Below are 27,070 nucleotides of genomic sequence, written 5' to 3'. Positions count from 1 at the left end.
CCGGAAGAGCAGGCAAGTCTCCCGGAATCAGGGGTCCCCCTGCCCGTCCGCCCACTTAGTGTGTAAAGTGGGCGGTCCGGGCAGTTGATGACGCGATTCTTGCTGAATCGCGTCATCATAGCCACACCCCCTGCAGTGTAATGCCGGGGATCGCGGCATTACAGAGCGGGGGGCGTGGCTTAAAGGATGTGCCACCGAAACTCCGCCCCCGTCCCGCCCCTGCTCCACCCCGTCCCGCCTCCGGTCCACCTCCTCCCCACGTCACAGCCCTCCCCTGCCCCCTTGCTGAGCCGACCTGGCTGCTCTCTCCCGCAGAGAGCAGCCAGAATGTCGGCAAGTATGACCTACAATGTGTTTTTTTTCTAGGAATTGCATATATATGAAAAATCCCAGAACCATTCCTTTTTCCCCATTATTGGACTGTGTTCTTGCACAACAGCAAACATCCATTATGATAACAGACAATACAAGACACTACCTAAAACAACAGCTCAAAATAGCAAATCTGGGTCTCCGAAATCAATAGCTTCAGCAATCTACATCTTTTAGTGTTTGCACTTCATTTGGGGACTTGAAACTAAGCAGGAAGAAATCATTTCTTATAAAATATGCTGAACCATGAGTGTTTTCACTGATTATTATTTTACTGATTATTAATATCATAGTTGCCAAATTTACAGAGTTCCCCTCTAGGTGATCCTTAGGGAATTCTGTGAAGTCTGGGATGTGCAGGACTTGGTAGCATACCTGCTTTTGAGGCTCTGCCTCACCGTCACCACTGAGACTGCATTGTCCCAGTTACCCAGGCAATTGAGGCAATACATAGCAGATCAGTTGTAAATGGCTGCCCTACACACCAGTCACTGGTGCACACATATTGACAGAGTGATCAGAGTACAAAGAAGTGAGATAGGGGATAATCTAGTTCCCGGGTTGTGACAATGTAACATCTGAGAAGCAGTAATGCCCTCTCTGTGACTTTACCACCTCGCCCCCTGCCCTGATCCTCTCACTTGCAATGCTGGAAGTCCTTGCAGAATGATGTGGAGTCCTTGCAGAATGATCTATCTAAACTTGAACTCTGGGTGTCTAAATGGAAAATGAGGTTCAATACAGACAAATGCAAGGTTATGCATTTTGGGACTAAAAACAAACTCGCATCCTACATATTAAATGGGGAACGCCTAGGGGAAACAGAGTTGGAAAAAGATTTGGTGGTATTCATTGATAATAGGCTTAATAACCGTATACAATGTCAAAACGCAGTAAAGAAGGCAAGTAAGGTGCTAGCGTGCATAAAAAGGGGAATTGAGACAAGGGACTCGGATGTAATCCTGCCGCTGTATAAGACATTGGTACGTCCGCACCTGGAATATTGTGTTCAGTTTTGGGCACCATTGCATAAAAAAAGACATCAGTGAACTCGAGAGTGTTCAAAGGCGAGCTACTAAATTCATTAAAGGCCTAGAAGGACTGGACTATAAGGAAAGACTCACTAGGCTGAATTTGTATACACTAGAAAAGAGGCACCTAAGAGGAGATATTAATATCTTCAAATATGTAAAGGGACATCACAGAGTTATCAAAGGAATTATTTATTAAAAGAACACAGTTTAGGACACGTGGGCACTCGCTGCGACTGGAGGAGAGAAAGTTCCGAACGCAACGGAGGAAAGGGTTCTTCACTGTTAGGGCAATCAGGATGTGGAATTCCCTGCCAGGGAAGGTGGTAATGGCGGACTCTGTAATTGGATTTAAAAAAGGATTTGATACATTTCTGAATGAAAAAGCTATCCAAGGTTATAATACTTAAAATATCAACGTGGTTAATCCGGGGGTAACATGAGTTATAGTAGCTATCTAGTCATAAAACATTATTTAGCAAGTATGTAGAATCATCACAACTTAATACAGGTTGAACACGATGGGCAATTTGCCTCTATTCAACCTCAAATACTATGTTAATATGTTACTATGTATACTTTGTGTCATAACACTCCTCCTATACCAGTGTGATAATGCAGATGACATCATCACACAGAGCTGCATACATTGCTTCTAATGGAGATTACCAGGCTCTCTTGGGTATCCGGAAGATCACCCTTTACTTTACAGGGGGTACACACAGAGAGATCCGTGCTTAAAATCTAAGCAATCTCACTAGATTGCTTAGACGTTAAGCACGGATCTCTCGTGTGTATGACCCTCAGCGATAGCGATGCGCGACCCCGCGCTGAGTGCTGAGCAAGGGGAGAGATGTGTGCTGAGTGGTCGCTCATTTCAAACAGCACTGAAGTGAGCGACCTGCTAGATTGAGACTGCATGCAGGCTCAATCTAGCACCGGCGATAGCGACGTGCCGCGCATCGCTATCGCTGAGATCCGTGCTTAAAGGGGGGTACACGTGGAGAGATCCGTGTTTAAAATCTAAGCAAATCTAAGCAATCTGACCAGATTGCTAAAATTTTAAGCACGGATCTGCCGTGTGTATGACCCCCAGCAATAGCGATGCGCGGCCCCGCGCATTGCTATTGCTGGTGCTAGATTGAGCCTGCATGCAGGCTCAATCTAGCGGGTCACTCACTTCACCGTTGTGTGAAGTGAGCGGCCATCTGTCCGTCCCCTCGCTCAGCACACATCGCGCTGTGCTGAGCGGGGGGAGAGATGTGTGCTGAGCGGTCAGTGTTAAGATCACTCAGCACACATCTCTCCTATCAGTACCCCCCTTAACTTCTAAGCAATCTAGTGAGACTGCTTAGGTTTTGAGCACGGATCTCTCCGTGTGTACCCCCCTTACCCCCCTTAAGAATCTCCCAGACATTCAGGGAGAGCCATTAAGTATAGCAATCGTTTTGTTTATACAGCAACAGCATATTCAGCACAGCTGTATATTTTGGAGCAAATGTGACTGGTATTCAGAGCCGGCCCTAACCAATATGATGCCCTAGGCAAGATTTTGGCTGGTGCCCCCTAACACCACCGCTAGTTCCGCCTCTGACCTTGCACCTCTTTCCCAGCACCATCACCCCCCACCCATAGCAGTCCTTTTTTTTGTTTTCCTACCCCCTGTAATTTAAATAAGAACAGTGTGCACATTCGGCGCACAGCCCAAAAAGGTATGTGTTTTTGCTGGCAAGGGGCATGGCCACACAATAGTACCCCCAATTCAAATTATGCCTCACAGTAGTGCAACTTTAATCACAATTTATCATGCGATAGTGTCCCTTATTCACATTACATCACACAGTAGTACCACTTTACCTTATATACATTACTCCTCACAGTAGTGCCCCTCATTCACATAACATCATACTGAATTGCTCCTTATGCACATTACACCATACCACATTGCTCTTTATTCTCATTACACCACACCATATTGCTCTTTATTCACATTATACCACACAGTAGTGCCCTTTCTATACGTTACGCCACACAGTAGAGCACCTTATACACATAATGCCACATATAGGTAATGCATTTATACACATAATACCACACAGTAATGCCCCTTACACATATGACACACATTATTAATGTCCTTATAAACATAATGCACCTTACACATTATGCCAACCTTATTAATGCCTTTATACACATAATTTCCCTTACACATATGCCACACATTATTAGTGCCCTTGTACACGTAATGACACACATAGTGCCCCTTACACATATGCCACACATTATTAATGTCCTTATACACATAATGAGACATATAGTTCCTGGCGTGAGTCAACTGGCAGCTCTGCTAACGTCAGGTACCTATTTTTTTATGAAAATGCATCTTATTTGCATTGCTATGTCGCTAGGATGCACAAGCAGCTTCTGCTGATTAAAATTATATGCAGCATGCCTATATACAGTGTGCGACTGTGGCTGTATCTGCATACGAAATGCTACTCACAGAATATAGGCGTGCCGCATATCATTTTAATCAGCACAAGCTGCTTGTGCCCCTAGGCATACCAGAAGCTCTAGGCAATTGCCTAGTTTACCTATGCCTAGGGTCGGCTCTGCTGGCAATACACCATTATTTGGTATTACACAACAAAGAGATAAGAAGGCCTTGCTCGCAGGATTACAATCTAGAGAATATACATAACTTTCTCTACTAGGGTGGCAGTGTAGCAATTATACACACACTAAACTTACAAGAACATTTAGCAAAATACTAATTGGCAAATTAGCAAACAACACACTTGTACCATTACAAGAATTGGATTGTGTCCTGGGTAGGCATCCGAAAAAGTGTCCAGAGCCTTTTGAACTAAGAAGCAATAAGGCTCTAGGGAAGCATTCAGGATCTACTGATCCCAGGCTCTAGTCAGGTAAATCCAATGTATGTGTTATGTACACCAGTGCCTGCAGGAATGTACTGGTGTCAGAACTGTTATGCACTCCAGTGCCTGCAGGAATGTACTGGTGTTTGAACTGTTATGCACACCAGTGCCTGCAGGAATGTACTGGTGTCAGAACTGTTATGCACACCAGTGCCTGCAGGAATGTACTGGTGTCTGAACGGATAGGTATGCAAAGCAAATGAACTCACAGACAGACACAGAAGGTGATAGGGTAACAAAATACACACAAAGTGAACAGAGAAGCCCAGAGGCTAAGGAACTGGGTGTCTCCCTAGTATTAGTAATGCTCAGATGGGAAAAGCAAGATGTTGTGTTTTAATACGTAGAGAACCCGAAATGCTGTTGCTAAGGGCAACAGCAAAACCCTAAAGGGTTACCAACGGGTGTGGCAGTAAACTCCTTGGTCAGAGATGGAATGATAGACACAAGGAGAGTCTCCACAATCCTAATTCTCACTTGCAGTGCACAGGTTCAACTTACTGCCACTAAACTGACACCTGACACCTTGCACAGTGAGACAGGATTTAGGCAGGCAAGTCTTAGAATACAGCCGCAAACTTGCTAAGTTCACAGAGTAGTAAAAGAACCCCAGCAAGCTAAACGACTGACTCCAGTCTTACTGCTAGGTCTGGATTGGCAGAGTGTAGTACCAAATCCCCAGGCCTATTTGCAGTAAGCAACAACAAATACAAAGCTACACAGTACTGGCTAACTTTCAGGAACTGACTAACCAACAAAGATTCAGCAGCATCTGCTTAACCTGAGAAGAGGCCTTATAAAGCAGGTGCTGTCCACGCCCCACTCAGACCTCACAGACTGTGGGCACAAAAACCAGCACCGGATCCCCTGCCGTGCACAGAGCCTGTAACCACTGCACAGCAAAAGACCCGAACCGGAGTATCAGCTGCGCTCAGGTTACTCCGCTAGCACTTGTCTCCCGGTTGCCATGACGACGTGGCAGCACAGGGCAGGAGACCCTCCGTCTTTTCTGGTGCAACCGGAACCCCGAAGCGTGCAAAGAGGGCCAGAGCCCCCTGCAGCAAGTTGACGCAGCGAGGTAAATCTGAGGGGCCGATAAAAAGAAAATCGTCCAAGTAGTGGGAAATTCCCCGTTCGCCCGTTGCCTGCTCGAGACACCAGTGGAGGAAAGAACTGAATCTCTCAAAGTAGGCGCAAGAGATAGAACAGCCCATAGGGAGGCACCGATCGATGTAATAGCCATCGTCCAGCTTAAAACCCATAAACCTGAAGGCGGAAGGGTGCAGCGGAAGGAGACGAAACGCAGACTGGATGTCCAACTTACACATAACTGCCCCCAGGCCAAAAGACCGGATGGTGTCTATGGCCGAATCAAAGGATAGGTAAACGACCCTACACTGTTCAGCAGGGATAGCATCATTAACCGAGGACCCCATAGGACAGGAAAGGTGTTGGATGAGGCGAAATTTGCCCGCTGTCTTTTTGGGCACTACGCCTACGGGGGACAAGACCAAATTTGGCAAGGGGGGTTCCCGGAAAGGGCCTATCATCCTCCCTAATGCCACCTCTGCCTCTACCTTCTGCCGGAGCACGTCCGGAAACTCCCGAGCCGAACGCAGGTTCGTACCCGCCCCGGGACCCACCCGTCCATGTATCGGCAAGGGGAAACCCGACGCGAAACCCGAGTGTAAAAATTGGGCGTCCACCGGCCGCGGGTATCGTCGCAGCCAGGGAATGAGCGCCTGAAGTCTAATTGGGGTGGGAGCTGTGGCCAACGCCGGTGGCCGCGGGAGCGTGACTCTGCCGGGGCTGCGAGCCAAAAGCACCCCCGGTCCCAGGACTGGGGCAATCCTTAATCCCGTGGCCCCCGCCACATCTGATACAGGAGTGACGAAAACGACACCGCCCCCCCAAGTCGCATTGGGCATTATTAAAAGCGAAGCATTTCCCATGCCCCGCGCGCCCTGCACCTCCGCGAAAGCCGGCAGAACGAGAGGCAGGTCGTTTTGCCCATCGTCTTGCCGTGCCGCCTTCATCAGTGCCGGCCGAACCCTGGGTCAGTTCAGAGCACAATTCCACGTCTTTTTTACCGAAGTTATAGATCTGCCGCCCGTGTTGTCTGCGCCGGAAATCCTCGTCGTAACGCCGCCAGGCCGACCCTTTGTACTTATGGTACAGCACGTGTATGAGGAATTGATAGCGCACCACGTTCATGTGTTCGTCCGGGCGCGTCTCCAGGTAACACGCCACAAATATCAACATGCAGCGGACCCAATTCGGGTAGGACCGCAAAGCGTCCTCGCTACCCTACCCCTTTTTCTTAGCCGAAAGCAAGGCTTTACGATCGTCGCTGGTAAGAGCAAAAATATTCACATATTGGCCCTTACGGATACGGTCCCGGGACTGGGCCTGAGTCCACGTTGCACAGCCGTATTGGCGCAGTGCACGGTGTCCGATTCCACCGATACTTGGGAAGCGGATGAGGTGGAATACCGACGCTCGCGTCGTCTGCGACGCTTCACCCTGTGCAAGCCACCATCTGAGGAGGACAGACCCTCCGAGGACGTGGAGGCAAGGGAGGAATCTGTGCCCCGACGCCTGCGCCTGCTGCGCTTGCCGGAAATCCTACCCGCACTGCTGCCTACGCTAGAGGAGCTGGAGCGAGTACCCGAACCCAAGCCGCTACGGGGTGTCACCGCGCTCCCCTTGGACCAGTCGGGGTCCGAGGAAGACTCACCTGCACGAGAGGGAACACCGTCCGTCCCACCGGCCACCGAACGACTCGTGGATACACCGACTGACTCCATTGCCGACCCGACGTCCGTGGCTGGGGAGACAAAAGAGACATTGTTCCCGTGCTCCACCACCGGACCCGCAGCCGCCGGGAGCGGGGCAGGAGGGGGGATAGTCGCGCCAGAGGACAGAAGTGGAATAAGGGATTGCGCAATGCTATCCGCCAAAGAAGCAGTGGGCCGCCCCAGTCCCCCGGGTACGGAGGATAACAAGGGAGCCACTGCCGACACAACAGCGGCACAAATGGCGGACAAGACGGTGGCGTCCACCAAGGGTGCAGCCGCAGTGGCAGGCGAAGTAAGAACGGACCCGCTAAGCGAGTCACGCGCCCGACGTGAGGTACGCAAACCTCCCGTCGGGAGCAAGGCCCCGGAGGATCCCTCACTGTCGGGAATCACGGCACAACCGCCTTGCTGCGCTAAACCACGGGTAGACCGCCGACGTCTCGACTGTCTACCAACCCGAGCGTCGGCCACAGGAGGAGAAGTCAGAGAGTCATCACCACTAGAAGGGGGCAGCGCGACATCGGACAGAGAGCTGACCGCAGAAGCGTCGGCAGGAGACGACTGGACGCCGGGAGGGGGTGCTGGTTCGTGAGCCACCTGCGCATGCCGCCCCCTAGTGGGGTGAGTGACCGGCAGGCGAGACCCCGGCCGGTGTCCGGCAGGAGCCGCGCGGCCACGGGCGGCGGCAGAACTACTCGACAAGGGAGGCGCCCTGGAAGGGACCGGTGCCCTGGGCCCAACCACGGCAGGTGAGGTCGGGCGGGCCGCCCCACCGCGGGCGGGCGCGGCACGCCCCCGCACGACAGGCCCCGCACTATCCGTAACTGGCAACGGCCCCTCCGCCGCCGCGGAGCGGGGGCGACGCCCCACCCCGACGCGGGACGGCGCTGACCGGACTGATAAAGGCAAGGGGGGTATTTGCACAGAGGGGGTAGGCCTCATCTGGGCCCCCCTGCTGCGTGGCTGGTCTGTGGCACGCGCGCGCTGGCCGGACTGCCTGCGTCCGGCAGCCGCGCGACTCCCCACCCGCCCACTGTGAGACCCAGGAGGAAGAACACCTTGTCCAAGACTGGGGACTGGGGAGAGCCGCCGGGCCGCAGGGCGGGAGCTCCGTCCCCGCCCCACGTGACCCATGCGGCCATCCGCTGCACCACGCGGCGGGGCCAGGGACGGCAGAACACCGTCCCTGGCAGGCCGCTTAAGACGCCCCCGGCTCCCCGGCGCTCCGTCCACCGCCGCTGACCGCAGCGGGGACGGAGACAGAGAGCGTGAACGGGGGGGAGCGCGGGCAGGCGGCCGAGCCCGGCCGCGCACGGCCCTTGTCTCCCGTACAGCAGCCGCAGCAGGGCTACCCCGGCCCGGCAGGACATCAGAGGAGTCAAAAGCCGGGCGGGGAGGCCAGCGCTGCGGGTAGGACCGGAACGGGCCGCCATAACACAAGGGAGGGGGGCTGAGGGGTTAGCAGCACAGAATAAGACACAGGGGAGAGGAGAGGCACAGTAAGGAATAAAAGTTAGGAATAGGAGAGTGAATGCAGAAGTAGGAATAGGAAAGTAGAAGTGGCAGAAAGAGAAAGGAATTGAAACTATGAATTACTGAAATAGAATGGGTAATACTTGCAGCCTCACGTGAAGAAACTGAAAGAGGCAGGAAGCAGTATGTTAGCAACCTATATCCATGGCAGTACAGCCCCTATCCACAATCCAGCCAATAGCCTCCCGGTCCCTCCATCTACGTTCCTCCCACTACAAAAACCTTAACCCCTTCCAAGCCAAAGTGATGCACTGAGCGGCGCTCCGCAAGCCCAGACGGTGCGTTTATGCTGCTATGGTCATATTATATTCCCTACGCAGTCTTACTTGCCTACTCTCCCGAAATGGTCGGGAGGCTCCCGAAAATCGGTAACCCTCCCGGCCCCACGGAAGAGCAGACAAGTCTCCCGGTTTTTAAGTTACCCCTTGCCCGGCTGCCCACTTTGAGAGTAAAGTGGGCGGTCCAGACAGTAGATGACGCGATTCTTGTTGAATTGCGTCATCATAGTCACACTCGCTGCTGTAAAATGCCGGTTATAGCGACATTACAGAGCGGGGGGCGTGGTTTAACGGTGTAACTCTGTAACCCCGTCCTCGTTCCGCCTCTGCCCCTCCTCCGCCATGCCCCGTTCCGCCTCCTTCCCGCCCCCTCCCCTCGTCATTTTCCAGCCCAGCCCCTCCATTGAGCCGTCCTGGCAGCTCTCTCCCGAAGAGAGCTGCCAGAAAGTAGGTAAGTATGATATAAACACTTCCATGTGGACTAAATAGCACTGTTAGGGTGAATGGTAGGAAGGTTCCTGTAGTGCTAATGTGAGGCTCCATGCAGCTTCAAGCTCCAGCAACTGTTATTCCGTCTGCAGTGTCATCATTAATATCTGCACTTATATCACTTCCATGTTAGGTGCTAGAGGTCCGTCAGAAACATGCTTCTTTTCTCTGTATGCACGACACAGAATAGTGTTGAACTCACGTTACACACACCCATGACAGAACAATTGCTCCCACAGGTCAGAATAGTTCTGTGTGATTGCATTATCTCCGCCAAGTGCTTATCTCAAAATTCTCATTTTGTGCAAAGAGAGATCCTGGGGGTCATTCAGACCTGATCACTGCTGTGCGTTTTCGCACAGTAGGCGATCAGGTCCTTACTGCGCATGCGTATGTACCGCATTGCGCCGGCGCATCGCAACAGCAACAGGCATCGGCGCCTAGTGACTGAAATCGCAAATGGGTGATTTTCAGTCATCTGCTCATCTGGAAGGATGCAAACGCTTAGTGAGTGACAAGCGATAGGCGTCCGGGGGGGACCGGCATTGGGGGGGAGGAGAGCAGGAGATGCATGCATGTCATGGCTGTTTTCGGGGCAGCCCGATGATAACGCCTGCATTTCCTGCGATGGGAAACATGGCGGTGGTGCCCCTGCCTACCCAGCCATGCTGTGTAGGCAGGGGTCAACCTCTATTTGAGGTTTTTGCTATGCAATCGCAATTGAATTGCAATCGCATCGCAGAGCAGTGCCACACATGCTGGGTGGCCTTGCACTGTGCTAAGCGGCCCCCAGCATGTGATTTTAGTGGTCGCAGATTTTGCTAAGATTGCTAAATCTGCAACCAACTCTGAATAACCCCCTTAGTCTGCAGTGCTGGAGGCTGAAATGGAGAAGTCAGACAGCTGATTTCAAGTAACAGTAGGTGTTTGAAGGAAAGCATTGCGGAGAGATAATGAAATTGAAGGTGTGTCAGGATGTGGGGCTGTCTCAACGTGCACAACACTTTCAGGAGCTACAGATTTGAAATTCAGAGACACATAACCAAAGTTACCAGTACAAAAATAGAAAACATTTAGAAAATATCTAGCAAAATAATTAAAACAATGAATTTATTTATTTATTTAAATTACTAATGATATTACATCTACCTACAACATACTTGCCTACTCTCCCGGAATGGCCGGGAGGCTCCCGAAAGTCGGGTGACCCTCCCGACCCCCCGGAAGAGCAGGCAAGTCTCCCGGAATCAGGGGTCCCCCTGCCCGTCCGCCCACTTAGTGTGTAAAGTGGGCGGTCCGGGCAGTTGATGACGCGATTCTTGCTGAATCGCGTCATCATAGCCACACCCCCTGCAGTGTAATGCCGGGGATCGCGGCATTACAGAGCGGGGGGCGTGGCTTAAAGGATGTGCCACCGAAACTCCGCCCCCGTCCCGCCCCTGCTCCACCCCGTCCCGCCTCCGGTCCACCTCCTCCCCACGTCACAGCCCTCCCCTGCCCCCTTGCTGAGCCGACCTGGCTGCTCTCTCCCGCAGAGAGCAGCCAGAATGTCGGCAAGTATGACCTACAATGTGTTTTTTTTCTAGGAATTGCATATATATGAAAAATCCCAGAACCATTCCTTTTTCCCCATTATTGGACTGTGTTCTTGCACAACAGCAAACATCCATTATGATAACAGACAATACAAGACACTACCTAAAACAACAGCTCAAAATAGCAAATCTGGGTCTCCGAAATCAATAGCTTCAGCAATCTACATCTTTTAGTGTTTGCACTTCATTTGGGGACTTGAAACTAAGCAGGAAGAAATCATTTCTTATAAAATATGCTGAACCATGAGTGTTTTCACTGATTATTATTTTACTGATTATTAATATCATAGTTGCCAAATTTACAGAGTTCCCCTCTAGGTGATCCTTAGGGAATTCTGTGAAGTCTGGGATGTGCAGGACTTGGTAGCATACCTGCTTTTGAGGCTCTGCCTCACCGTCACCACTGAGACTGCATTGTCCCAGTTACCCAGGCAATTGAGGCAATACATAGCAGATCAGTTGTAAATGGCTGCCCTACACACCAGTCACTGGTGCACACATATTGACAGAGTGATCAGAGTACAAAGAAGTGAGATAGGGGATAATCTAGTTCCCGGGTTGTGACAATGTAACATCTGAGAAGCAGTAATGCCCTCTCTGTGACTTTACCACCTCGCCCCCTGCCCTGATCCTCTCACTTGCAATGCTGGAAGTCCTTGCAGAATGATGTGGAGTCCTTGCAGAATGATCTATCTAAACTTGAACTCTGGGTGTCTAAATGGAAAATGAGGTTCAATACAGACAAATGCAAGGTTATGCATTTTGGGACTAAAAACAAACTCGCATCCTACATATTAAATGGGGAACGCCTAGGGGAAACAGAGTTGGAAAAAGATTTGGTGGTATTCATTGATAATAGGCTTAATAACCGTATACAATGTCAAAACGCAGTAAAGAAGGCAAGTAAGGTGCTAGCGTGCATAAAAAGGGGAATTGAGACAAGGGACTCGGATGTAATCCTGCCGCTGTATAAGACATTGGTACGTCCGCACCTGGAATATTGTGTTCAGTTTTGGGCACCATTGCATAAAAAAAGACATCAGTGAACTCGAGAGTGTTCAAAGGCGAGCTACTAAATTCATTAAAGGCCTAGAAGGACTGGACTATAAGGAAAGACTCACTAGGCTGAATTTGTATACACTAGAAAAGAGGCACCTAAGAGGAGATATTAATATCTTCAAATATGTAAAGGGACATCACAGAGTTATCAAAGGAATTATTTATTAAAAGAACACAGTTTAGGACACGTGGGCACTCGCTGCGACTGGAGGAGAGAAAGTTCCGAACGCAACGGAGGAAAGGGTTCTTCACTGTTAGGGCAATCAGGATGTGGAATTCCCTGCCAGGGAAGGTGGTAATGGCGGACTCTGTAATTGGATTTAAAAAAGGATTTGATACATTTCTGAATGAAAAAGCTATCCAAGGTTATAATACTTAAAATATCAACGTGGTTAATCCGGGGGTAACATGAGTTATAGTAGCTATCTAGTCATAAAACATTATTTAGCAAGTATGTAGAATCATCACAACTTAATACAGGTTGAACACGATGGGCAATTTGCCTCTATTCAACCTCAAATACTATGTTAATATGTTACTATGTATACTTTGTGTCATAACACTCCTCCTATACCAGTGTGATAATGCAGATGACATCATCACACAGAGCTGCATACATTGCTTCTAATGGAGATTACCAGGCTCTCTTGGGTATCCGGAAGATCACCCTTTACTTTACAGGGGGTACACACAGAGAGATCCGTGCTTAAAATCTAAGCAATCTCACTAGATTGCTTAGACGTTAAGCACGGATCTCTCGTGTGTATGACCCTCAGCGATAGCGATGCGCGACCCCGCGCTGAGTGCTGAGCAAGGGGAGAGATGTGTGCTGAGTGGTCGCTCATTTCAAACAGCACTGAAGTGAGCGACCTGCTAGATTGAGACTGCATGCAGGCTCAATCTAGCACCGGCGATAGCGACGTGCCGCGCATCGCTATCGCTGAGATCCGTGCTTAAAGGGGGGTACACGTGGAGAGATCCGTGTTTAAAATCTAAGCAAATCTAAGCAATCTGACCAGATTGCTAAAATTTTAAGCACGGATCTGCCGTGTGTATGACCCCCAGCAATAGCGATGCGCGGCCCCGCGCATTGCTATTGCTGGTGCTAGATTGAGCCTGCATGCAGGCTCAATCTAGCGGGTCACTCACTTCACCGTTGTGTGAAGTGAGCGGCCATCTGTCCGTCCCCTCGCTCAGCACACATCGCGCTGTGCTGAGCGGGGGGAGAGATGTGTGCTGAGCGGTCAGTGTTAAGATCACTCAGCACACATCTCTCCTATCAGTACCCCCCTTAACTTCTAAGCAATCTAGTGAGACTGCTTAGGTTTTGAGCACGGATCTCTCCGTGTGTACCCCCCTTACCCCCCTTAAGAATCTCCCAGACATTCAGGGAGAGCCATTAAGTATAGCAATCGTTTTGTTTATACAGCAACAGCATATTCAGCACAGCTGTATATTTTGGAGCAAATGTGACTGGTATTCAGAGCCGGCCCTAACCAATATGATGCCCTAGGCAAGATTTTGGCTGGTGCCCCCTAACACCACCGCTAGTTCCGCCTCTGACCTTGCACCTCTTTCCCAGCACCATCACCCCCCACCCATAGCAGTCCTTTTTTTTGTTTTCCTACCCCCTGTAATTTAAATAAGAACAGTGTGCACATTCGGCGCACAGCCCAAAAAGGTATGTGTTTTTGCTGGCAAGGGGCATGGCCACACAATAGTACCCCCAATTCAAATTATGCCTCACAGTAGTGCAACTTTAATCACAATTTATCATGCGATAGTGTCCCTTATTCACATTACATCACACAGTAGTACCACTTTACCTTATATACATTACTCCTCACAGTAGTGCCCCTCATTCACATAACATCATACTGAATTGCTCCTTATGCACATTACACCATACCACATTGCTCTTTATTCTCATTACACCACACCATATTGCTCTTTATTCACATTATACCACACAGTAGTGCCCTTTCTATACGTTACGCCACACAGTAGAGCACCTTATACACATAATGCCACATATAGGTAATGCATTTATACACATAATACCACACAGTAATGCCCCTTACACATATGACACACATTATTAATGTCCTTATAAACATAATGCACCTTACACATTATGCCAACCTTATTAATGCCTTTATACACATAATTTCCCTTACACATATGCCACACATTATTAGTGCCCTTGTACACGTAATGACACACATAGTGCCCCTTACACATATGCCACACATTATTAATGTCCTTATACACATAATGAGACATATAGTTCCTGGCGTGAGTCAACTGGCAGCTCTGCTAACGTCAGGTACCTATTTTTTTATGAAAATGCATCTTATTTGCATTGCTATGTCGCTAGGATGCACAAGCAGCTTCTGCTGATTAAAATTATATGCAGCATGCCTATATACAGTGTGCGACTGTGGCTGTATCTGCATACGAAATGCTACTCACAGAATATAGGCGTGCCGCATATCATTTTAATCAGCACAAGCTGCTTGTGCCCCTAGGCATACCAGAAGCTCTAGGCAATTGCCTAGTTTACCTATGCCTAGGGTCGGCTCTGCTGGCAATACACCATTATTTGGTATTACACAACAAAGAGATAAGAAGGCCTTGCTCGCAGGATTACAATCTAGAGAATATACATAACTTTCTCTACTAGGGTGGCAGTGTAGCAATTATACACACACTAAACTTACAAGAACATTTAGCAAAATACTAATTGGCAAATTAGCAAACAACACACTTGTACCATTACAAGAATTGGATTGTGTCCTGGGTAGGCATCCGAAAAAGTGTCCAGAGCCTTTTGAACTAAGAAGCAATAAGGCTCTAGGGAAGCATTCAGGATCTACTGATCCCAGGCTCTAGTCAGGTAAATCCAATGTATGTGTTATGTACACCAGTGCCTGCAGGAATGTACTGGTGTCAGAACTGTTATGCACTCCAGTGCCTGCAGGAATGTACTGGTGTTTGAACTGTTATGCACACCAGTGCCTGCAGGAATGTACTGGTGTCAGAACTGTTATGCACACCAGTGCCTGCAGGAATGTACTGGTGTCTGAACGGATAGGTATGCAAAGCAAATGAACTCACAGACAGACACAGAAGGTGATAGGGTAACAAAATACACACAAAGTGAACAGAGAAGCCCAGAGGCTAAGGAACTGGGTGTCTCCCTAGTATTAGTAATGCTCAGATGGGAAAAGCAAGATGTTGTGTTTTAATACGTAGAGAACCCGAAATGCTGTTGCTAAGGGCAACAGCAAAACCCTAAAGGGTTACCAACGGGTGTGGCAGTAAACTCCTTGGTCAGAGATGGAATGATAGACACAAGGAGAGTCTCCACAATCCTAATTCTCACTTGCAGTGCACAGGTTCAACTTACTGCCACTAAACTGACACCTGACACCTTGCACAGTGAGACAGGATTTAGGCAGGCAAGTCTTAGAATACAGCCGCAAACTTGCTAAGTTCACAGAGTAGTAAAAGAACCCCAGCAAGCTAAACGACTGACTCCAGTCTTACTGCTAGGTCTGGATTGGCAGAGTGTAGTACCAAATCCCCAGGCCTATTTGCAGTAAGCAACAACAAATACAAAGCTACACAGTACTGGCTAACTTTCAGGAACTGACTAACCAACAAAGATTCAGCAGCATCTGCTTAACCTGAGAAGAGGCCTTATAAAGCAGGTGCTGTCCACGCCCCACTCAGACCTCACAGACTGTGGGCACAAAAACCAGCACCGGATCCCCTGCCGTGCACAGAGCCTGTAACCACTGCACAGCAAAAGACCCGAACCGGAGTATCAGCTGCGCTCAGGTTACTCCGCTAGCACTTGTCTCCCGGTTGCCATGACGACGTGGCAGCACAGGGCAGGAGACCCTAACAGTATGAGCCTCACTTCTTCAGGGGATCCGGTCTGAAGATCGACAGTGTCTAGGTCGACAATGTTTAGGTCGACCACTATAGGTCGACAGTCACTAGGTCGACAGGGGTTGAATGTCGACAGGGTTTCTAGGTCGACATGTCAAAAGGTCGACATGAGTTTTTCACTTTTTTTTTTCTTTTTTTTGAACTTTTTCATACTTAACGATCCACGCGGACTACGATTGGGAATAGTAACTTGTGCCGAGCCCAGCGGTAGCAGAACGAGGCACCTTGCCCGAAGCATGGCGAGCAAAGCAAGTCATGCGAGGGGACACGGTGCACTAATTGGGCTTCCCGGTCACTGTACAGAGAAAACAACACCAAAAAAACATGAAAAACTCATTGCGACCTTTTGACCTGTCGACCTAGAACATGTCGACCTAGAAACCCTGTTGAACTTCAAACCCTTTCGACCTAGTGACTGTCGACCTATAGTGGTCGACCTAAACTTTGTCGACCTAGACACTGTCGATCTAATGATCCACACCCCTTTTTCAGATAGCATGTAGCAATTCCAAGTAGGAGCTCTGACACACGAGATGGGCAGCACTTATGCAAGGGCAGTTCAGCCTTAGCTGGGGAAAGCAGGATCCAGTCCTGGAATATAAGGACTCCCAATCAGGGTACCTGGAACCGAAACACCACACTGAAGGCTGAGATCTAGGGACTGCTTAAAAAGTCTATATAGTGGTTTTGTTAGTGAGTTGAATGTCAGGACTGGCAAAGGGTTATGGCTTCTGCTAGACTGAGGATTCGGACTGCTACTGCAAGATCAGCAGATCTTCTTCCCTACGTACTAGACACTTAAGAGGAAAAAAAAAGTGTTGTACTGAGAGACCACATGCATTATTCACTTTAGTGTGCTGTCTGTGCTTAATATAAAGCATATATTACAAATAAAGCCTGGATATTCTGCTCCAATGAGCTTACTTTCTGTTTCACTTTTCTGTTTAGTATTCAGTTCGGTCAGCCCCACTGTGTATTTCACACCTTAGTTGTTCAAGGCAGTTTTTATGGATTGAAGATAATGTTTTATGATAGCCTGGTATTGTAACCCTGGAGTCACTGAATACAAATTCCACTGGATGCACCTGTCAGTCACTCTGTTATCTTTTGTAGGACAGGTCTAGCAATTACCCAGCATTGCTTTCTTAGAGCTTAACAGTCTTATTATGCAGCTAATGTCACTGGCCCGTGACATCAAACATTTTGAAACAAAACATTGCACTTCACAAGTCTTACTTGCCTGGATCTGGAAGGAATAATTTTTAGAGGCCTTTAAATAAGACGATGGGGATTGAACTGTTGGGGCATAGAAGCATATTGAATATGCCGAGGGAACATATGCACCACTTCTAATTAGTTTTTATGTTCACTCATTTATTTTTTTTAACAGCAAAACATGTTAGCGAAATTATTCTGCAGAGAGAATCTGATCTCTCTAGAATCTTCATTGTTTCTTCTTCTTGTTCTTCCTCTTCTTCTTCTTCTTCTTAATAATAATAATAATAATAATAATTATTATTATTATTATTATTATTATTATTATTATTATTTATTTCTTTATTTATTTATAATGCACCAATTCTAAGTGGGGAGTACAGTACTTAAAATGTTGAGGTCCAACTAGCAATGTGAAGAACATGCCATGGGATCAAGGAGCTTAAATGGCAAGAAATAAAGCATAATAAGCCAAGTGTAAATAGACAACATACAGAACAAACATAAGTAGCAGAGAACATGCAACAGGCATATATGCACAGGTGAATGAGGCGGGAGTGGACAAAAAGACAGGAGGAGGCAACTCCCAGCTCCTGAGCGCTTACAAAATAATGGGATGGAAGGTAACTTTGCAACAAATTGACATATATATTTTATTGAGGGAATCATGAAGTAATAACAATTCTGAAGATGTTCAACTTAATGCTTTACAGGAAAAAATACAAATTACAATGCAAAGGATGAGCACAGGGAATGCATTCTATCCTTAGATCATTAATTGGAAATCTGTTTTCAATATCTCTAGCGTGAGAGTAATCAGACGCTGCAGGTCTGTCCACTAATGTCTGAGTTGTGTTGTCCCCAGGCATTGTCCGTGCCTCCAGTGTGTTTCCGATCCTCAGCACAATCTTGCTGTTACTAGGAGGGCTTTGCGTCGGGGCAGGACGGATTTATAACAGAAGGAATAACATTATACTCAGTGCTGGAATTCTCTTTGTAGCAGCTGGTAAGTTTAACCATATTAAACTTCTACTGATAATCCAATATAAAACATTTATCTTGTAGTGTGAAATACTGATGCATTGTGTGTTATTGTGATAACCCCTTATGTGTCAAAATAATTACTGAGAATTGTACACACTATACAGAAGGATAAACAGGACTTTGAGAGAGGAGTTTCCACACCACGCTGCCACAGTGGGCATGGCCAGCATACGAGCTGCATAATGTAGCTATCACATTAGACTGACCTATGCCACTCTCCAACACCTTCTTCTCATCCCTTCCATATACACTTTGTACACCTACTGTAGCTTCCCTTTCACAAGCAGAGTAATATGAAGTGGGACATACCTCCCAATATTAAATCAGTAGCATCCACATTTAATAATGTGACCTCTGCAATTAGCCTCAGAATGAAATTACTAGAATTCACATTTAATAGACTTATTTTTTCTTAAAACAGCCCCATCTTTATGTTAATAATATTCACATGTATTAAATAGACAATACTAACGAGCCCCCATATTAAATTAATAGTATTTACATTTCATTAAAAGACCCATTTTCCCCACATCCACTTACACATTCAATGAATAGTACTTAGTACAACAGCTGGAGTGTCAAGGTTAGCCATCACTGACTTAGGCCCTAAAGCATTATTAATAGTCCTATTGCCCCACTTAATATTAGAAATCAAATGATTAGCCCCCACCCTCAGCTTACCATTCAATTGCTAGCCCACACCTCCTTCCGTATTACATAGAGAGCCTTCCTACCGGGATTAACAGTGCATGTTTGAGCACAATTGTCTGTAGACCTCCGAGAGAGGATTGTCTCGAGGCACAAATCTGGGGAAGTGTACAGAAAAATATCTGCTGCTTTGAAGGTCCCAATGAGCACAGTGGCCTCCATCATATGTAAATGGAAGAAGTTCGGAACCATCAGGACTCTTCCTAGAGCTGGCCAGCCGTCTAAACTGAGTGATCGGGGGAGAAGGGCCCTAGTCAGGGAGGTGAGCAAGAACCCGATGGTCACTCTGTCAGAGCTACAGCATTCCTCTGTGGAGAGAGGAGAACCTTCCAGAAGGACAACCATCTCTGCAGCAATCCACCAATCAAGCCTGTATGGTAGAGTGGCCAGGTGGAAGCCACTCCTAAGTAAAAAGCACATGGCAGTCCACCTGGGGTTTGCCAAAATGCACATGAAGGACTCTCAGACCATGAGAAACAAAATTCTCTGGTCTGATGAGACAAAGATTGAAGTCTTTGGTGTGAATACCAGGCGGCATGTTTGGAGGAAACCAGGCACCGCTCATCACCAGGCCAATACCATCCCTACAGTGAAGCATGGTGGTGGCAGCATCATGCTGTGGGGATGTTTTTCAGGCAGGAACTGGGAGACTAGTCAGGATAGAGGGAAAGAGGAATGCAGCCTTGTACAGAGGCATCCTGGATGAAAACCTGCTCCAGAGCGCTCTTGACCTCAGACTGGGGCGACAGTTCATCTTTCAGCAGGACAACGACCCTAAGCACACAGCCAAGATATCAAAGGAGTGGCTTCAGGACAACTCTGAATGTCCTTTGAGTGGCCAAGCCAGAGCCCAGACTTGAACCTGATTGAACATCTCTGGAGAGATCTGAAAATGGCTGTGCACCGACGCTTCCCATCCAACCTGATGTAGCTTGAGAGGTGCTGCAAAGAGAAATGGGCGAAACTGCCCAAAGATAGGTGTGCCAAGCTTGTGGCATCATATTCAAAAAGCCCTGAGGCTGTAATTGCTGCCAAAGGTGCATCAACAAAGTACTGAACATAGGCTGTGAATATTTATGTACATGTGATTTCTTAGTTTTTTATTTTTAATACATTTGCAAAAATCTCAAACACTTTTTTCACATTGTCATTATGGGGTATCGTGTGTAGAATTTGGAGGGAAAAAAATGAATTTATTCCAGTTGGAATAAGGCTGTAACATCAGAATCAGAATCAGGTTTATTGGGCAGGTGTACTCTTGTACACTAGGATTTTTTTGCGGTACAATGCATCGCCAAGCAGCACCATGAAGGGGGAATACATAGCATAAGAAGGGGGAAAAACGTAGCATATATTACAACTATTACATGTATGAGTTCATACTGAACATTGCATATTGTTTAGCTGGTGGACAGCTAGTGGGAAGAAGCTTTTAATGGATCTGGTCGACTTTACGGGAATGGACCTGTAGCGTCTGCCTGATGGAAGTGGTTCAAATAGTTTGTGACCTGGGTGCTGCATATCTGCCATGATTTTCTCTGCTCACTTCCTGACCCTTAACTGATATAATTCCTGGACGGGAGGGAGGTCAGCCCAAACTATCTTTTCAGCTGTCCTCACCACCCTTTGCAGCCTCCGTCTGTCACTCTCATTCACAGCTCCATACCAGACTGTGATCGAGGAACATACAGTAGGACCGATTCTACAATCGATGTGTAGAAGATGAGCAGCAGCTTCTGCGGGCTGTTGAATTTCCTGAGTTGCCTCAGAAAGAACATAACAAAATGTGGAAAAAGTGAAGCGCTGTGAATACTTTCTGGATGCACTGTATAACAAGGTGGCTGGTCCCAGGGGAATGGCCAGCTACCAGAAATCATACCAATGCCTAGGGTTATACCCCCCCTTCTATTTTTCAGACTGTACCCCCAAGTGCACGCTTCCTATTAGTCTGCGCAGACACACCACTGATCTGTTAGTTAATTCATCGAGTAATATCACTCATTGTTATAACATCATACTATTGATGCCATCAGTGATTTTGTTTGTTTTTTATTTTGTCGTTATTAACTGTGAATCAATGATACCATAATTGATTTAACTAAATGTGGTGTCACAATCATTACTGCAATGTCATTTATCTTTATTGCATAATCTTTGTGATGTGATCAATATTGTCACTCATCCTGAAGTCGTGGATGGCCTCTATAATGACATCATCATCATGGTTTTACTTTTGATGTCACGTATAGTGATGCCACTAGTGGTGTAACTCCAAAATCATTATTGTTATCAGCCCTTATTATGTCATACATTTTGATATCATATGTGATGAAAAGTCACAAGTTAGTATCCACTATATTGTGATATAAAAACTGTTATGTCAAACTATGTTGTTTAGTGATGTCATAGGACGATGATACCCATGATATCATTATTGTAATGTCAACAAGAATATTACTAATTCTAGTGTTTGCAATAGCCATTAGATTGTACACTCTGTCATGACCAAGCCCCCTGCCCCCTGCCCTTGCTTTTTATGGCTCCATTATTTTGTCTACCTTATGTACTGTATCCCTTGCTTTCCCCATTATCTGATGCTGTGGAGCGCTGTGTGCCTTACAGTCAACAACAATAATACATTCACCCAGTTTTGTTTCATCTACGGTGATGGCGATCCCACTGACCTACATCATTATCAACAGCATCACAAATGAATGCAAATGGCATAGCGTCACTAATGAAATTATTATTGATGAACTCACAGTGGTCAACATTATTATAGTTGTGAGGCCACAAAATTGATCACAAAGCTTAGTTACATAATTGACATCAGAATGGTCACAGTTGGTAACAACACTGGCTGATACAGCTGAATCACACTGGGTAAAGAATAAAATGGATGACATCAATGATATTGTGGTGCTAAGGTGCTAACTATAGACTAAAGTTGAGTAACATCACAGTGATGATCATTACGCCCTCACTATGGATGCCATGCCAATTAATGAGATCACTGATGACTTTATAATAATGATGACAACATCATCAGTGGTGACATCACTGATCCACAATGGAAAACACATTATGGGATCTATGTACTAAGACGTGGAGAGAGATGAAGTGGACAGAGTACCAGTTAATCAGCTAAAAACTGCCATGTTACAGACTGCTTGAAAAATGACAGTTGGTTCTTTATCTCTGTCCATATTATCTCTCCCAAGGCTTAGTAAATAGACCCATGTATTACCATGGGTGACAATAGTAATGGCATCACAGTGTTTGTGGTATAGTCACATGTGACACAACTGTGTAATGGTGCCCATACACTTGTGAGATAATCGGTGCTAACTTTCGATTTCGACCGCATCTGTGAGACAAATCGAAGGATTGTATGCACATTTTAGGTACCTTTCGACGTGGTGCGTGTCTCAAGATAGTATGTGCTGCACTTAATATTTATCGAATCGCAGTGCGATCGCATGTGTTTTTAAAAACACATGCTATATATCGCACTGCGATGCACGATGGGCACCCGCCGGGAGCGGATGGAGGCCGATCCCACTCGGCGGTGACGTGCCCATCACGTGATTACCATGCGATCTATCGCATGATTGCGTGGTAATCACTTTGGCAGTTCAGGTGCGATTTCATCTGAACTGCCGGTGCGATGCCCCGCGATGTCGCGGGGCATCGCACAAGTGTATGGGCACCATAAGATGCCTACTGACATCATGTGTAAATATCACTCATGACATCATAATAAAAGATTGCTTGAAATAGCATCACAGCATGTACAGTATTATGTTGACATAACAATAGTATTGCATATTTAGTTAAAATCACTGATGACATCAATATGACATAATTAGGGACATGATGCTGGATGATTTTACTAATGGCAAAGCAAATAAGGCCAATTAATATACCCCCCCTATCTCACCCCTCATAAAAAAAGAAAAGTGGAACCATACAGTACTGCTTCTGTTTCTGTATAAGTGCTTGTCCACTTCCATGTCTTTGCAACTGCTTCAAGAAAATCAGTAGATGCCTAGTTTTGCATATTTACCTAAAAATGTACAGATTTCCACCACTGCTTTCATTTATTTATACTTCTGTTATTCTCCCCAAAATAAATGCTCTGTTTGGTTTGTTTGATGTCTTATTTTAATCATGAGAATGATAGGACATCAGGACTAATCAGAATCAGTTTTATAGTCACATGTAGCATGTGTGTGTGTAAATAGTCACATGTAGCATGTGTGTGTAAATAGTCACATGTAGCATGTGTGTGTATTTTAATTCGCTAGTTTTTCGCTAGTTGGTCAAATTTTTTAAAAATGATATCAATAAAATTACAAGTAGGAGTTGTTGTCATTTCCAGAGCTGGTGCAAAATCATTTTTTTTAATGAAAATAATGGGCTCATTTATCAATGAGTGATAAATTTCACTGTAAGTGATAAATTGTACCAGCCAATCAGCTCCTAACTGCCATGTTACAGACTGTGGCCCCCATTTATCAAGCCTTAGAAAGTGATAAATAGCACAGTGATTAAGTACCAGCCAATCAGCTCCTAACGTCCATGTTACAGGATGTGTTTGAAATGACAGTTAGGAGCCGATTGGTTGGTACTTTATCACCGTGCTATTTATCTCTCTCCAAGGCTTAATAAATCTGGGCCTGTGTTTGTTAAATAACAGTTAGGAGCTGATTGGCTGGTGCAATTTATCACTCACAGTGAAATTCATCACTCATTGATAAATGAGCCCATAACTCTTAGTGATCTTATTGTGGGTGCAAAAGTGTCAACTCAAAGAAGGACACTGACAATCTGGCCAGGTCACCAAACTGAGCAAATGTTGTACATCTCCGCAGGTACTGCCATCTTAGCTGATAATTCGTTGAACTCACCAAATATTCTTTTGTAAATAAGACATATACTGTATATGTCACTATGTAAACAATTACATTACGGAGATATTACTTGTGACTTTAAATTAGTGATGTTATCCACAGAGAAGTCATCAGCAATTTCAATCATGATGTCATCCACAGATAAGTGATCTGAGAGTTCAGTGGTGTAATAATTAATGTTTTATAATATGTTAGTCACCCATATCATCATTATCATGGCTTTAGTGATTAATTCAATTAACTCCAGTGTGATGAACAATGATGTCACCCATTTTAATTTAATGTATCTTTGTTTTTAATCAACTGTGCCGTTTTCAGTAACGTTACTATGTCATTAATTATAATCACTGATGTCAATCATTCCAGTATTGTCAAACTCAACTTCATCACAGGCTTGGTATCATTGGTGATCATTGAGGTTGCCCTTTTCCCTTTTTTGATGTGACCTCTTGTGGAAATTCTTTTGTACATGTAGAACAAGAGAAGTAATAATGTGTTGATGCTTAAAAATAAAGAATCAACACTGCTGCTCAAAAGCACACACTGCAACATTTATGATGTCACACATTTCTTGATTACATACTTAGGTCTTGTATTCCAAAGCCACCGATTGGGCCTGATTCTAGTCCCTGCAGATGTGGGCGCTTCTTTGCTGCATCCACTTTTGTGTCTTTATGTTAGTGCTGCAGCCGATTTCTACAGAACTAAGATGCCCGCAGTATCTTGCGGTAGTCCAAATCTATCTAGTTGCATCTTTAGAGGGCCCTATGGAAGGTGCAGTTTCTGTGTCTGACTATGGCGTACTGTGTGAGTGGTTCTGCGTCTTTAGACATAGGTACTGTCAGCAACATGCCCACAATTGATGTATTTATTATTTGGCTTTAGCTTTACTTTAAATAATGTAATTTAAATACAGTATGGGATTTTTAGATAATATCCTATGTAAAAATACAGAACACAAAAATATAGGTCGTCGTTCCATCTAGTTTGCTCATTTTGAAATGATTGTGAGTTGGATAGATGCTTAGCTGTTTTCAAATCAGATCTTGTTTCCTTTCCTAGGGCTCAGTAACATCATTGGAATTATTGTGTACATATCTAGCAATGCCGGAGACCCCAGCGATAAAAAAGACGAGGATAAGAAAAACCAGTACAACTATGGTTGGTCATTCTATTTTGGGGCACTGTCTTTCATTGTGGCAGAGACTATAGGAGTGCTGGCTGTAAATATTTATATTGAAAGGAACAAAGAGTTGAGGTTTAAGTCAAAGAGGGAATTCATTAAGACGCCATCTTCTTCACCATATGCCAGAATGCCTAGCTACAGGTACCGAAGAAGACGGTCAAGGTCCAGCTCTCGGTCCACAGAGGCTTCTCCATCCCGGGAAATATCTCCAGCTGGCATAAAGTATGCCAGTGCCATTCCCATGGGAGAAATTTCTATGTACACTCTTTCCAGGGAACCTTTGAAAATTACAACAGCTGCCAGTTTTAATCCAGACCAAGATGCCAGTTTCATGCAAGTCCACAACTGTTTTCAGAAAGAACTGAAGGAAGGTCTTAATATCAGCATGGTTAACCGAAGGACGACCCCTGTTTGATAAAGACTTCTTTCTCTCTTAGGGATGTTATACACAGAGAAGAAGAGCAGTGAGTGGACCTTAATGGAAGATTGACCACAATAGTGCCACAAAACATACATTAATGTTAAGATTATGTAAAAGGGCTTTGATCAGCATAGTGATGGAAAGGATTACGGCAATGGGGACACCGTTTTCTACATTATGCTGTATATAGAGAAGAAATAAGAAGTCTAACCATGGAGGAAGTATGTCTCCTTTCTCTACTCTTTGATAGACTGTTTAATGTTGAATTCTCCCTACTGTATCTAGTGTAAAGCAATGCACTTTTGAATTCTTAATTCTAGAATGAATGGGAACATTCTAGTTTTAGGAAGGGATGGTAGAGTTCTGATCATTCCTCCCAGTAATATTACATTGTGGAAACAAGTAGTGGAGTCTCTTGTTTTGCCAAATAAGCCATGTTGTATTTTTAATGCCAATTATTAAATTACTTTATTAAAAGCCCAAAAGTGTAAGGATTACTGTGGCTGTAGAAGCCTAATGCTACACGGTATTAGAGGTAAAATGGAGAACTATGTATTACAGTTTCTGTGTTAAGACATGTTTACTTGAAAAAGTCCAAGATATATTATTCTTGAAGTTTTTGGTGTTAATACATAGATAGGTTGTCTATAATCAGACTCAAAATATCTCCTTCATGAAGTATAGAAGTACAGAAAATCAGGATACATTGGTGTTGTGTGCTAAGGGACTGACCAGATTAGTATGTGAATATCTCAGTTGTCAGAGGCAGCAAATGTACACAGCAGCCATTCCCCATACGTTGACATTTGTCCTATAAATTCTACAACTCAGCCACTGGATCCTCTGCCAGGATTAATGTGGGTGCTCTGTCCATACTGCTGGTTAGAAGTCTGTTTTTCTGGGGGAGATTCAAGTGTTTGAAAAGTCGGTTGGGAGTCTGTTTTTTGCTGTCTATTAGATAAGAAAAAACAGACTCCCAACTGACTTTTCAAACAATTGAATAACCCCCCCCCCTCCCCCCCGTGTGCTTCATAAACTAACCTGACTGTTTGAATTAATATGACTGTTATATAATCAATTATAAGTACATTCCATTGTGGGATAAAATCACACACTATAGGCAAAAAAACAACAACAATATTTAATGTTAATGCAGAAGAAAACCGAAGTGTTTGATAAAATCTATCATTATATAAAGACACAAGTGCTAAGAATAGATTTGCTTCAAAACAGTAATAAGGTAAATTTAAAAATTAAGAATTACTTTTCTGATTATTTCTTTGCTTAGAATGTCCAAAAATGATATTAAAGAGGTGTCTGAATGATTGTTTTTTTTGTCGTATTTGAAATAAAAAAAAAAGATTATAGGCAGGATGTAACCTAGTCCGAGTTTGCCGGAGATGCGGGATGAAGGCCAAAATCGAATGTTTTTTTTTTTTTGAAGCGCCAGTTATTTACAAGGCATGGTTTTGCCTGGGAAATGATTGTCACTTTAAAAAAACATCCGAGGTCGGCCGGCATCCCGCACCTCC

At 45.6% G+C, this 27,070-nt stretch overlaps 1 protein-coding gene across 2 annotated transcripts in view; it reads left to right on the top strand.

Moving 5' to 3' along the window:
- CACNG4 (calcium voltage-gated channel auxiliary subunit gamma 4) overlaps nt 1-26,023 on the top strand; it is a 288,522-nt gene extending 262,499 nt beyond the window's left edge. Inside the window, exons 3-4 of one of the 2 annotated variants that reach the window (XM_063963628.1) lie at nt 18,132-18,272; nt 24,994-26,023. In XM_063963628.1, the coding sequence (XP_063819698.1) occupies nt 18,132-18,272; nt 24,994-25,532 (680 nt within the window). In that variant the 3' untranslated portion in view covers nt 25,533-26,023. The remainder of the gene's footprint in view (nt 1-18,131; nt 18,273-24,993) is intronic. The other variant, XM_063963629.1, reaches the window with a different exon arrangement.
- The last annotated feature ends 1,047 nt before the right edge of the window (nt 26,024-27,070 follow it).

Source organism: Pseudophryne corroboree, chromosome 3, assembly GCF_028390025.1.
Source record: "Pseudophryne corroboree isolate aPseCor3 chromosome 3, aPseCor3.hap2, whole genome shotgun sequence".
In the NCBI taxonomy this organism is placed as follows: domain Eukaryota; kingdom Metazoa; phylum Chordata; class Amphibia; order Anura; family Myobatrachidae; genus Pseudophryne; species Pseudophryne corroboree.
The sequence above is the reverse complement of the archived record's forward strand: the minus strand, read 5'-3'. Positions and strand labels throughout refer to the sequence as shown.